General features: G+C 43.4%; 1 protein-coding gene across 2 annotated transcripts in view; it reads right to left on the bottom strand.

Moving 5' to 3' along the window:
* Positions 1 to 2,158: 2,158 nt before the first annotated feature.
* The window catches only part of LOC311230129 (serine/threonine-protein kinase DCLK1-like), a gene marked incomplete at both ends in the record, with an annotated part of 49,692 nt that continues 37,835 nt past the window's right edge, over positions 2,159 to 14,015 (bottom strand). Inside the window, 9 exons of one of the 2 annotated variants that reach the window (XM_084316300.1) lie at positions 2,299 to 2,356; positions 4,263 to 4,336; positions 8,379 to 8,492; positions 9,302 to 9,382; positions 9,596 to 9,692; positions 10,003 to 10,080; positions 10,586 to 10,719; positions 12,194 to 12,340; positions 13,129 to 13,248. In XM_084316300.1, coding sequence (XP_084172426.1) covers positions 2,299 to 2,356; positions 4,263 to 4,336; positions 8,379 to 8,492; positions 9,302 to 9,382; positions 9,596 to 9,692; positions 10,003 to 10,080; positions 10,586 to 10,719; positions 12,194 to 12,340; positions 13,129 to 13,248 — 903 coding nt within the window. Of the gene's footprint in view, positions 2,357 to 4,262; positions 4,337 to 8,378; positions 8,493 to 9,301; positions 9,383 to 9,595; positions 9,693 to 10,002; positions 10,081 to 10,585; positions 10,720 to 12,193; positions 12,341 to 13,128; positions 13,249 to 14,015 lie in introns of both variants that reach the window. The other variant, XM_084316299.1, reaches the window with a different exon arrangement.

Here is a 14,015-nt window from a genome sequence, read left to right as displayed (position 1 = left end):
ACTAACATGCTTTACTTGTGCTTTTCTTTTTATTACTTTTTTATTTATTTATTATGTTTGCTTCCTTCTAGTCGCAAACTGTCGTCACCAGATCCCAATCCTTTGTGCCTGAAGGTCCTTCAGGAAGTATGTCAATGGGTTTTTAGTGAAGCCACATTCTTTTAAAATACAATATATACAATTCTTTGACTTAAGTTGTGATGTGGTTGGAACTCGCCCTATAGATGAATTGTATTCAATGAGACTGTGAACGCAATGACGGAGGAAATTAATACAGATCCTACAGGTGTAATATTGAACAGCTACAGACCAGCACAATTAATTTAGAAAGCATAACAGCACACATGCAGGGTACAAGAAGGGCATAGGACATTCTTTGCCAGTATTTGGGGGGGGGGGGGGGGGGGGGGGGGGGGATTATTTCAGGGTGAGCAATATACAATATGGACTGGTCAGAGGACATACAAACACTGGACAACAAGATCTCTCTTTAGCCATCATTATGTGCGAGACCTAAACTTGCAAAAAATAAATAAAAAAGAAGACATAACAGACTTAACGACTATTGGTATGACCATCTCCAAATACTACTGGGTTTTATTGGAAGCACTTTGCCATGTTTCCCATCACTTAAAAGTGGTCTCTTTCTTCAATATAGGGAATAATCCATTTTAATCACTGAACTGGATTTGATCAATCCAGTTAAGAGATAACTGTGACCGTCTAAAAGACACGTCACCGGGCTGCCAGAGATCTGGCACTAATGCCGGCAGGAGATCCTCGCTCATTCGGGATCTACTCGCTCATTCGGGATCTACTCGCTCATTCGGGATCTATTCGGGGGAGTAGTTGGGCTAATTGTGCTCAGTGGCTGTTTCACCTAATTGCACTTAGTCCTTGTGTGCCATGGGCAAGGCTTTGTACATGAACTACACTCAACTACAATGTACTGACATTCATCTGAACCACTGCTAGTTATTCACACGCACACACACACACACACACACACACACACACACACAGACAAACGGCTAAGAGAACTGCTGTTTCAGTCGTCGACAATTATAAGTGGACTGTACCATCAATACAGCAGTCGTACACTTAAGACAGGTGAACCATCTTACATACATACATAGGCAATCCTTAATGGTACTACAGTATAGCAGCATGTCTTGACAGTTTGCTCAGTACTCTTTTACAATGTGTAGGGGTGTTACCATACACTAGCACCAGCAACTGAAGAAAAAGGTTGACCATTGATATCATACAGTACAAAGGTGACCTGTATTCTGTGGTTTGGGAGTTAATATCAGTCAACTGTCATGTCATTTAAGTAGTGTGTGTGTATGTGTATGTGTGTTTGTGTGTGGGTTTCAATCATAAATAGTGGTATCATTCTAAATGCCCTGGATGAATAAAAACAAACATTCCACTGACCTGATAAAATGCACTGTGTGCCCTTTAACAAGGTTTGTGAGGTACCTCTAAAGACACAATATTTTGACCATGACTAATTTCTGTCAAAAGCCAAGCTTTCGCTGTTTGCATTTCAAATCGATAGCTTTACACTCTCTAATAAAAAGTGATTAAACCAGGCGGCTGGCTCTTCTGCGGTATACAATAAGCACCACTTGAGGGCTCTAGCCGGTGTGATACATTCCATTTTAATGCAGTGTGTAACACCAGTGTTTTCTATAAAGAAATAAGGCTTAAAAACTGTTTTGGTGACATCTGAAAAATACCCCTGTATGATTTAATTTTTTTGCCTCAACATGCTTTTAGGGTATAGGACACTCCCACACAGAGCCTATGCATAACCTCACATGTCCCCGGTCAACACAGAGCCTATGCATAACCTCATACGCCCCAGGTCAACACAGAGCCTATGCATAACCTCATACGTCCAAAAGACACAGATGACCTTGTACTGTAACCAAAATTAAAGCACTATGACTGAGTCATCAGGCATTCCAACTCACTGCACTGGTCACGGGGTTAAGTGTAGTGCCTGTCAGCATCTCAGTCCATTCAATTTGAATCCACGTTTGGTTCTCGAGCCAAAATGGTGTTTGGTATTTGAAATCCTCCTCTCCCGTCACCCTTCCAGCCTTCTTCCTTAAGGGGGGTGGGGCTTCATTGTGGGCTCAGGTGGGCGTTTCTAGAACGGGGAGGTGGGTGAGCGGACCGTGCCGGCCGAGCACGGGGAGAGGTCGTCGGACTCCGGGGTGAAGTCGGCGGGGGAGGTGCCGTGGTCGCCGCCGGGGAAGCTGCTCCGCGGGGTGCGGGGCGCGGCAGGGTTCACATCCTGGTGACGTCTTCCTCTGAAGACCTCCCTCTCCTTATCAAGTGGGGTGGTCTGGGGGGACACACAAGGCATGACAAAGCGCACGTTTTGGGTGATATGAAGGAAATTCATATCAGAATAGTGTTTTTTTTTATATATATATATATATATATATATATATATATATATATATATATATAAATGTCACGATATCCGTGATATCCGATATCGCATTGAATATCGGATTTTCAAGTGTGACATTAAACCAAATCCTCTCAAATACCAAAGATCTCATTTTGAGAGAACGTTTTGTTAATATTATTTGGTAGTTATCATTCATTTTACATGACAAAATCGGGGGCAACGATTATGAATATATCACAACGTCGTCACGATATGATCTGGATACGATACGATTAACGGTTTTAATATTGATATAGCCCCAACGTTAGCCATTATTACAGTAGCTTCTCCACAGGACCACAAGAATGAGACGGAGGTGGGGATTCAAATGTTAAAAAACCACCACAGAGGATATTTGGTGGAGTCTAATGATATGTTATATGGGCCTGTATGAGCATGCGGTGGTGGTGGCGCTCAGGAAAGCTGCATTGGCCAATCGCTACACCAGCCAGGTTGACCTCTGACACAGGGAACTAGTGCAGTGTGAGCTCTATTGTCGAGCTTTGTATGCATTATATATAATTATACAAAGCTCTATAACGAATTGCCGCGGGTTCTGAGGGTTAAGTAAAAAAAAAAACTCATCCTAACTAATTATTGCAAGTTCGCACTGTGTTTTCGAAGGGATCGACGGCGATTCGTTATGGACCTTTGTATATATAATACATTTGTATGTAATGCATACAAAGCTCGTAAATAGAGCTAGTGCGGTGCACACAACGAAACCAAGAAGCACAGCGACAAGAGACGGAAATTACATCAAAGGCAAATTACACACATTTTAAGTATTCACAAATGTTCCTGTACTCCAGCGCCCCGGGACAGTTCAGTTACTGTACTCCAGCGCCCCGGGACGGTTCAGTTACTGTACTCCAGCGCCCCGGGACGGTTCAGTTACTGTACTCCAGCGCCCCGGGACAGTTCAGTTACTGTACTCCAGCCCCCCGGGACAGTTCAGTTACTGTACTCCAGCGCCCCGGGACAGTTCAGTTACTGTACTCCAGCGCCCCGGGACAGTTCAGTTACTGTACTCCAGCGCCCCGGGACAGTTCAGTTACTGTACTCCAGCGCCCCCGGGACAGTTCAGTTACTGTACTCCAGCGCCCCGGGACAGTTCAGTCAGAATTTGTGAACACACGCCACTCTCACTGCTAGAAATCAGAGAGAGAACCATTTAATTTGTGATGTCACCTGGATGTCAAATCTGGGGCTGCTCCATAGACAATGGAGAGGGCACTGGTTTTGTGAGCCCGTAGAATGTTTTATGTGAGCTTGCACCCAAATGACGTTTAAACCCTGGTTCAGACCCGTCAGCAATGCGAGAATGTAAACCACATTTGGGTGCGAGAACAGCCCCAGGTCTTAAATCAAAGTGACATCACAAATTCTAAGGATCTCTCTCTACCTTACGGAGAGTGTGTGCATGTTAAAGAAATACCGACTGCACCATCCTGGGACATGGGAATAACACAGATGAGTTCTTAAAAATGGGTGGCATCCCCCTTTAAGCATCGGGTATGAATTACACATGTGTTTACCGCACAGAATGAGCGTACAGTACTGTGAACTGTAAAACCGAGAGCGAGAGAAGAGACAGCAGCAGCAGAGCCAGTGAGATGGGGGGAGCCGGTGACGTCATTAAGCGATCATTCTACCAATGAGGTAGAAAAGGGGCGGAGCATGAGCACAGAGGGGTCCACTCAGAAGCGATGCTTCGGCCCTATGGGAGGGGGGGGGGTATGGGGACTGCCAGCACGTTGCCATGGAGACGTCTCAGCGCTACACCATGTCATACCTTATCCAATACATTCCTGGTTGCTGGTGGTAGTCCTTAGAGTCTGACCTCTGGATGGTCAAGTCCTGGCCCAGCTGAGCAGAGAGAGACGGCTTCAACTTGTGCATTACCTTTGACTTTCAGGATTATTACTGACCTCATTTGCACGGTCCACTAAAAAAATGTGTATTGTTCCCATGTTTCGACAGGGGGGGGGGGGGGGGGGGGGGGGGGGGCTGGACAGTGACAAAAGTGTATATAAAAGACTTTCAACTCAAACCCTGTAAAAACCAATGAGAACAAATATTTACAACTTAGAACCAGACCCTTCATATACCTGCAAAGTACATTAAAAAAAAATGGAAATGAACAATGTACAGGAAATAGGTACATATTGTATGTTATAGCCATAAGTAATATATTGACGTATTAACAAAGATATATTGCAGTATTTACATATTTACAAATAAGTACATATATTACATATTCAAACATTTTCAACTTTTAACATTTTCAGAAATAGTTTGAGCTCCCCTGCTGGGGAACAAACCCAGGACACTCACAGAGACACATGGGAGGCAAGTGCCTTTTCTGACCGCCTGAGCCAAACTCTAACCCTAACCGTAACCACACTGTTACCTTAAACTAACCTTAACCCCAACATTAAACCTTACTTTATATCTTAACCATAACCATTAAACGTTAAAACAAAATCATCAACATCATAGTATTGCTATGTTTGTGGGTGGTTTAGTCAAGTGGTGAGCGCACTCGCCCACGACCACAAGTATCGTTTGTTTTCGACTTTTGCTGATACAAAATGTAAATATATTATACAATAAGTAAATATATGACTTATGGCTATAACATAATGATGTACCTTTTATCCGGTGGTCGATTAGTCCTTATATTTACTGTACCTTTTCTGATGAGACCGTCTTGCAGCTCTCAGAGATCAGAAGAACCTTTCTAACGCGACACATGAACATTCTAAACGGGTCCTACTTCCTGTTACAGTGTTCACTAATGGGATTCACTAAAAAGGCATCATGCACCACAATTATTCGTTTTTAGAGTTTTTTCAATTTATGTAGAAATTTGTAAATGTTTAAAATCTCAGCTTTGAAACGGCTGAGAGGGTTGTGTTTACAATGAGACAGTGTAGTTCTGGAACCAACAATGGGTCACTCTGACAACAGTGCTGACAGTCACTAATATACAAGTCAAATGTTCCTTTATAAATCCCCTTGGGGAAATTCAAGTATTTTAGAAGAGAAGAACATAGCATGGGTAGCGTGCTCGGCCACCACCGCAGAAACTCTGGGTCCAGCTGTCAGCGGTACCTCCGGCTTGGTCAGTCGTCCCTACGAACACAATTGGCAGTGTTCGCGGGTGGGAAGCCGGTAGGGTGTGAGTCCTGGTCATCACAAACAGTGACTCCTATTGGTCGATCGGGGCGCCTGTTCGGCAGGGAGGGGATCTGGGGGAAATAGCGTGAACCTCCGCACGCGTTACGTTCTCCAAGTGAAACTCCTTGCTGTCAGGTGAACAGAAGTGGCTGGTAATTCCACATATATCGGAGGAGGCATTTGATAGTCTACAAACCCTCCCCAGGCCAACAGTGGGGCAATGTGCGCAAGGACCAGGAAGCGTGAACACTTAAGGCAACTAACATGTGCTTCCGCATTGCTCTGATTGGCCAACTGACCCCACGTGACGCTACGGCTCGTTTTCCCCCTACGCCGGTAACGAGCGCATGCGCATTTTCGTTTTGACGGCACTCAAACGCCAAGCGAGGCTGCTCGCGGAAATAGGCTGCTCGCGGAAATGTAATGTTATGTTCGAATCCGTAGAATACATATTTATCAAAACAACATATTTATCAAAACAACTACCAGATTCACTCATAACGTTATTTCGTGTGACAACACAGCCCAGCTGTCAGAAACTGTACATTGTAACGTTATATAACGCAACGTTATATAATGTTATTTCGCGTTTTATTCATAACTTTATTTCGCGCGACAACGCAGCCCAGCTGTCAGAAACTGTACATTGAGGGGGTTTGAATCACTGTACATTGAGGGGGTGCGAATCACTGTTTACACTCCCCACAACTGTACATTATAACGTTATATAACGCAACGTTATATGCTGTTATTTCGCGATTTATTCATAACGTTATTTCGCGTGACAACACAGCACAGCTGTCAGAAACTGCACATTGAGGGGGTTTGAATCACTGTACATTGAGGGGGTTTGAATCACTGTACATTGAGGGGGTGCGAATCACTGTTTACACTTCACGCGCCTTACTGTACCATGTTCTACATATAGAACCTCATCTCATGCACCGGTTTGAATCAAAGCCCTATCGAACGTACGCAAGCTCTACTGTCTTTAACTATAAATGTTTACACTCCCGCCTTACTGTACCATGTTCTACATATCGCTGCTGTCGGGACAAAACCTCATAACTCCAAAAACCCAACTTTTCAGCAGATGAAAAAAACTAACACAGATTTGAGGGTGAATAGAGTTAAGAGATTTAGACAGATGATCGGTTTAATGCTTTCCCATTGTTTAAACTTTGTAAAACCCACACACACATATGGAGGATGATCTACGGAGTTGATTTATATAATACAAAAAAAATTCAAAAAATGGAGTTATGAGGTTTTGTCCCGACAGCAGCGATATAGAACCTCATCTCATGCACCGGTTTGAATCAAAGCCCTATCGAACATACGCAAGCTCTACTGTCTTTAACTATAAGCGTTTACACTCCCCACTTACTGTACCATGTTCTACATATAGAACCTCATCTCATACACCGGTTTGAATCAAAGCCCTATCGAACGTACGCAAGCTCTACTGTCTTTAACTATAAGCGTTTACACTCCCCACTTACTGTACCATGTTCTACATACACTGTGTGTTGTTGTAGCCACTGGGTAAATCGCGATTTTTTTATTAGTTTGTCATGACAAACCAATTACATAATCCAACATATGTGTAAAGGCACAACATATTCCAGTTAACGGTATATTTTTTTAATGATTCGTTACGGCGCAATCAATACTTCCATGCGTTCGGGACCTCCATGTTTTGGGGGTATTCATCAGAAAAATCGGATCCGGGATTCGGCTCCCATCAGTCGGGCAAGAACTGCAGGTTTTCAGCCTCTCTCCTCTCTCCTGGAGCTTAAGGGGGAGCCGCGCTCGACCAATCAGAGAAACGCGGAAGGCGCTTGGCCAATCAGAAGAGAGACGCGTCACTCGTTGGAGGCTCATGTCTCCGGCGTAGGGAACGAGCGTAGAGCGGCTGGTATTCACGAAGGAGAGCGCTGGCCAATCAGAGAAACGCGCAAGTGCATGTTAGTTGCCTTAAGTGTTCACGCGACCAGGAAGGGAATTGGCATAATGACTAAATTGGGGGATGGGAGAAAAAAACCATAGAAAGGCAAAAAAAGAAGAAGAGAGGAACATGAGGAGAGGCAGATCAAAGCCAAAGCACACACAGCAGACGGAAGTGTAAGAGAGGGAGACTTGGCAACAGGAGGAAGATGACGTGTTGGACACACAATGGCGATGGAGGAGAGAGAGAGAGAGATAGAGAGAGAGAGAGAGAGAGAGAGAGAGAGAGAGAGAGGAGTGTGGCTCAGCTGCTCGTGAGTGAAGAAGAGAGAGAAAGGAGAGAGAAAGGACAATGGACCCAAGTTTGTTTCCCACAAGTTCATGTTTAAAACCTTGCCGAGATACAGAAGCTTGAACAGCAAATCATTTAAATCACGGGCTTCTTAACTTCTCATCAGTCGTCGTGTGACGCACATCGGAGAAATTCTCATTTAGATCACATTGGGACCCAAAAGAAATACCATAGCTCCACGGTCGATTTTGGGTCCCGTCCTCACCTTTGATTGAATTATCCTGAAAAGAAACCTGAATATAATCCAGTGAGACAGCGTGTGTGTGTGTGTGTGTGTGTGTGTGTGTGTGTGTGTGTGTGTGTGTGTGTGTGTGTGTGTGTGTGTGTGTGTGTGTGTGTGTGTGTGTGTGTGTGTGTGTGTGTGTGTGTGTGTGTGTGTGTGTGTGTGTGTGTGTGTGTGTGTGTGTGTGTGTGCGCGTAGGTTCTTACTATAATAACTGACACTCCGGCTGTGGTGCTGTGCAGCTTGGGCCCCGTGTTGAAGTGCTTCTTGATCTTCCCAGCCACTGAAAGCTGGTGCTCGTTCTCTGATGGACCGTCGTCCTGGTGGAGGAGCAGAGAAACAACAGAGTCAATCCACTGTGCAGTAAATCCTGCTTCTGCTTTCATACTGTCGTTGCTACTGTGTATATGAGGATTTCCGTTGCAAAATTAGATTAGGTTAGATTAGATTAGATTAAATTAGGTTAGATTTGATTCGATTAGATTCAAATGTATTGTGTTATCGTACAGCACAAGTATAGTACGACGAAAATCGTTGCACAGAAAAGTACAGTACAATATTTGATTTCCACCGTTGATACCTACCGGTACTCCAAATAATTGTTGGCATGACAATAAAACTCACTATGGAGTATTGCGTTAGTCTGATGCAATTTTAATAACTTCAATAACAAAATGATGAGCCTGTAGACCACTGAAATTTGTTTTCCTAAATTTACATAATTTGATTAGATTACAAAAGTATTGTTATACAGCACAAGTACAGTACAACGGAAAGAGGTTTGGCATTCAACCAGAGTGCAAATGCAACAGTAAAGTGCAATAGTGTGGTGATTAAACTGGGTATAAAATATAGAAATTAGTACTACTGAGTAATGGTGCTAATCAGATGTATGTACAGAGTTTATTACATACTATATTAATATGTATAGTGATACAGGTATAAAGACAATAGTAGTAGTCATACTGGCCAGCAGCATAACTAGTACAAGTAGGTAAGGGATACGTACAGCTAATAGATATAGCATTTGGGAATTAAACCCTTAATTAATGTACAGTATCATTCTGATTATTCTGTATCAGTATGTGTGGGCATACAATACATCGTGACGTTGTAATGTTGAACTTACGTTGACCCAGGGGTGATCCAGCACCTGTATGGCTGAGAATCTCTGCTCCTCCTCCACCTGTAGCATCCTAGTGATGAGCTCCTATACAGACAACATGGAAGCCAAGAACAGTCAACTAGTGTAGCATTCTAGTGATGAGTTTATACAGACAACATGGAAGCCAAGAACAGGGTCAACTACTGTAGCATTCTAGTGATGAGTTCATACAGACAACATGGAAGCCAACAAACGAGTGAAATATCAGAATAGACAAATGACAGGCATCAGTATTTCAAGTGCAGGGAGCATTCCCACCTTGGCGGTTTGGGATACATAGTCCCAGTATGGCGAGGGAAAATCTAGATGACCTGCCAGAATCTGGTCTAAGAGAGCCTCTTGATCATCACCACTCCTGCAGAAACGAGGGGGAACAAACAAAAGCATAGCTCTACAACATTATAGAGACGATCATTATTCAAACTGTTCTACAAGGGAACACAATGACAAGCCTGAATATCAGACTTGGCTTTTTACTTGTAGTACCATCGGTGGCCACACGAGGGAGGAAGAGGACATTTTAATGAAAAAGTCTAACTATTCTAATGGACCAATGGGAACACAGATTACACAATACCAACATGTAGAAAAGTGAGAAATTAACTACGTGCATAATAATGGGCAGTTATTTTTTAAGTATAGCCAAACATATGAGCAACACATACCCACGGAAAGGAGGGAAACCACACAGCAGGATGTAAGTGATGACTCCAGCTGCCCAAATGTCAACCTTGAGGCCATATCTGTTATTGAAGAGGGGACAGATAAAGGATATAATATCAATATACAAAACTGTACAGTTGAATTCGATTTGTTTTTAACCTAATTCAATATACACAAGAATTGCACATTGTAGCTGTACTTGGCATTTTCCATGTAAAATCTCATCCGAATTAGATTCAGATGTATTGTCATTACACAGCACAAGTACAGTACAATGAAAATAAATCAAAATAATATGTATTGAAAATAATAGATAAATAAAAAATACCGTAACACTGTCAAATATAATTATGAAACGACTTGTTACATGGTATGATAACAGTATTCTGCCTACATTACCCAGCCTTACAAAGGACCTCAGACAATGGCGGGAGTCGCAGGCTACCCGAGTTCCTGAAGCACATCTTCATGTCTTCTCAGCTCAAGTTTCTTTCCAGAGACACATCCTATCATTAATATCCTTGTGAGCGTCCTAATAGTAATACCGTCTCCGTGGTTCAGATGGCATAGCTCCCACGGACTCACCCTGTTTCAGCAATGATCTCTGGCGCTACATAGGTGGGGGTCCCACACACCATGTAGAGGGGTCCGTCCACCGTGGTGGCCAAGCCGAAGTCCCCGAGCTTCAGAGACTTACTGCCATCCTGGTGCTCAAATACCTGGGTTACAATAAACAACAGGAGGGGTGAGAACAACCCATCATCTCTACACTCATTGCACACACATCCACATGCACACACTCACGTTTAAACAAACACTCACTTTAGACACTTTAACACTACATTATATGTATCTATTATTAAAGAGATTTCCACTACATTCATACCTCATTTGCAATTGCACCTTACCACAAAGTTTTCTACCTAATTTTCTGCATTGTACCTCACCGTTTACAATTTTTTTACTCACTGTACTTAGACTGTACCTAGGTTGTACTTTAGATTGTATATTGTACTGTATATTGTATATTCCTCTTTACTTTACTTTTTTTTAACTTACTTTTTACTTTTTTTTACTGTATGAAGCACACTCTCAGGGGCTCATACAGAACCAAGCATTTCACCGTAAAGTAAGTGTATTTTATTGTGATATTTAATAAACAAACTTGAAACTTGAGAAACTGGAGCACAAAACATTGTTATTTCACATTCAATACTTGGCTTCCTCCATGCCATCCACCGCCGCCTTACTCGGCTGGAGAGACGTGAGGGCTATGTACAGTATGTGCGCTGATGATGCATTTAGAAGTACAGTGTCAGCTCAGAGACTCTGCTGGGTCATCAGCCAGGCTCTGGACACCGGGGAGGGATTGTGTAATATCTGCAGTATGATAAAAATAGGCTGTTTTTCCCCCCAGTTGTGAGTCTCTGTGAAGTAGACGTCTTAGGGAAACACCTCGGCCAGTGATAAATGAGAAATACTTTTGGAAATCATTCTGTGTGTAAATTACTCTATGGCTATAAGGCAAACATCCACCAATATGAAGGGGAAAAAATTTCTGTTGTAAATCTTTATCTTTTTGTACATATAAATATAAATATACTGTTATTAGGAATTTATTGTTGCCAAATTATTAGCAATTTCAGGTTCATTCATTCAGTTTTGAAGGCGTATGTACCCTGGGAGCTTGGTTGAGGTTTGGACATAATTTGGCGGTTTGGGTTAAGAACCTCACATTTGTGTTTAGGTTAGGCCAGTGACATGGTACCTAAACAATGTGGGTAAACAATACTTAATTATGCCTACTACATTGTATACTCTGAACTTATATCCTCACAACAGAACAATAGGATCAAGGTTGAAAATCTGTGCCTCTTTAATGACTTTTTCCTTTTGGCACAAGCAGACTGCCCTGGCAGCACCACACTCATAGGCCTTTCACACCGGCCGGGCTCCGTGTCGGAGCCGGTTCCCGAATGTAATCTCGAACCGGCCGGCAATAATTGGTTCGGAACATGAAAAATCGGTGCTCAGAGTTTTCTTAGAGAGCCGAACTAAAGCCTCAGTCATGTTCCGAACCAATTATTCCTGGTGTAAACGCGCCGGCTGGTTCAAGATTACATTCGGGAATCGGCTCCGGCATGGAGCCCGGCCGGTGTGAAAGGCCTAAGAGAGAAGCAGATCCACGCTCACCAGCAGGTTCTCTGGCTTGATGTCCCGGTGGACGACGTTGAGGCCGTGCAGGTACTTGATGGCGCTCAGCAGGTTGAACAGCATGCAGCCAGCGTCACGCTCCGTGTACTTGTTGGAGGAGGTGATGGCGTCGAACAGGTCGCCGCCCTGAGGAGAGAACAATGTGACGCAAAAAAGAAAATAAACGTAATATCTCAGTTATTGAGAGTCGAAACATTATCCTATAACCATAGTTATATGAGTATAGCGAGCGCTCTGCACTCTGGTGGAACCCTATCCCTTATCAATCTAATACTGAATAAATGTCTTCACATGTACACACCCATCCGCCTGGCCACACCCACATCCGCTCCTCTACATAAGCGGGGTCGTGGCCATACTAACAGCTCCTTCCCAAGTCTTTCACCACTGAAGGCGAAGACCACGGGGTCCTCAGTGAGTCTCACGACCGCGGGGCCAGAGACGCCCCACGACGCACGGAGGACGCGGTAATGGTGAAGCGCTGGTGAAGGGTGACGTTGCGAGCGTCCAAACCCTCCGAAGGTGCAAACATTATGTCTTAGCTTTTCTCGTAAATTGGCGAGAGAGATAAAAATAAGATACAATGTCCACGTAGCTCCTTTCCAACAACTATTTCGGCACTAAACTCAAGTGGTGTATACAGACACTTGTCGGTGGTGAAAATAGGGAAGGAGCTGTTAGTATGGCCAACGACCCCGCTTATGTAGAGGAGCGGATGTGGGTGTGGCCAGGCGGATGGGTGTGTACATGTGAAGACATTTATTCAGTATTAGATTGATAAGGGATAGGGTTCCACCAGAGTGCAGAGCGTAAGCTATACGATATATAACGTTAGGATCTCTGGAGAAACTACAACATGTCACATTGACTGAGGCTTGACATTTTGTTTGAAAGGATCGTTAGGTCCTCTGTACCTTGACCAGCTCCATCACCAGATACAGCTCGCTGGATGAGTCCATCTCCTCGATCAGAAGAACGATGTTGGGGTGTTTCACGCGCCGCAGGATAGAAACCTCGTTCTGAATCATGTGCTCCTGGAGGATAGAACAGTAAGACTTTTTTAGAATAGAATAGAATAGAAATCCTTTATTTATCCCGAGGGAAATTCGGCACTACAGATCGCTCACAGTAAACATTTAAACATTTAAGTAGTCAATAAGACTAAAATAAGAATAAGAATATTATAATATGAAAAATAAGAATAAAGAATAAAATACGGTCCGGGATATACATTCTGAAAAAAATAATATCATTGTAAAACTGTTTTAATATTATAACTACGAATGTGTGGTTGAAAGGGTCAGACAAAATATGTATCCATGGGATGCAACATTAAAGGAACACGCCAACATTATGGGAAATCTGCTTTACCGTCTTCTGCAGAGTCAGACAAGATGATAGATGCAGATTTCCTCTCTGTATGTTCAGTAGAAAGCTATCCGGCTGCAAGCTAGCCTAGCTTAGCACACATTAATAGAAGCGGATGCGGATCGGCTAGTATAGCTGTTGGCCAAAAGCACCTCTCCCAGAGTTTTAAGATAGGCTAGCTGATCCGTATCCACTTCCATTCATTTGTAGATAGATAGATAGATAGGGGTCATCCCTATGTTCCCCGGGTCCTATGTTCCCCGGGTCCTATGTTCCCCGGGTTCTATGTTCCCCACTCCCACAAAAAAAAAAAAAGGGTCCTATGTTCCCCGCTCCCAAAAAAAGGGCCCTATGTTCCCCGGTTCCGCAAAAAAAAGTCAAAAAGGGTCCTATGTTTCCCGTCACGAAAAAAGGGTCCTATGATTGTGTGGTT

This window comes from Notolepis coatsorum (genome assembly GCF_963971535.1).
Source record: "Notolepis coatsorum genome assembly, chromosome: 1".
Taxonomy (NCBI): domain Eukaryota; kingdom Metazoa; phylum Chordata; class Actinopteri; order Aulopiformes; family Paralepididae; genus Notolepis; species Notolepis coatsorum.
The sequence above is the reverse complement of the archived record's forward strand: the minus strand, read 5'-3'. Positions and strand labels throughout refer to the sequence as shown.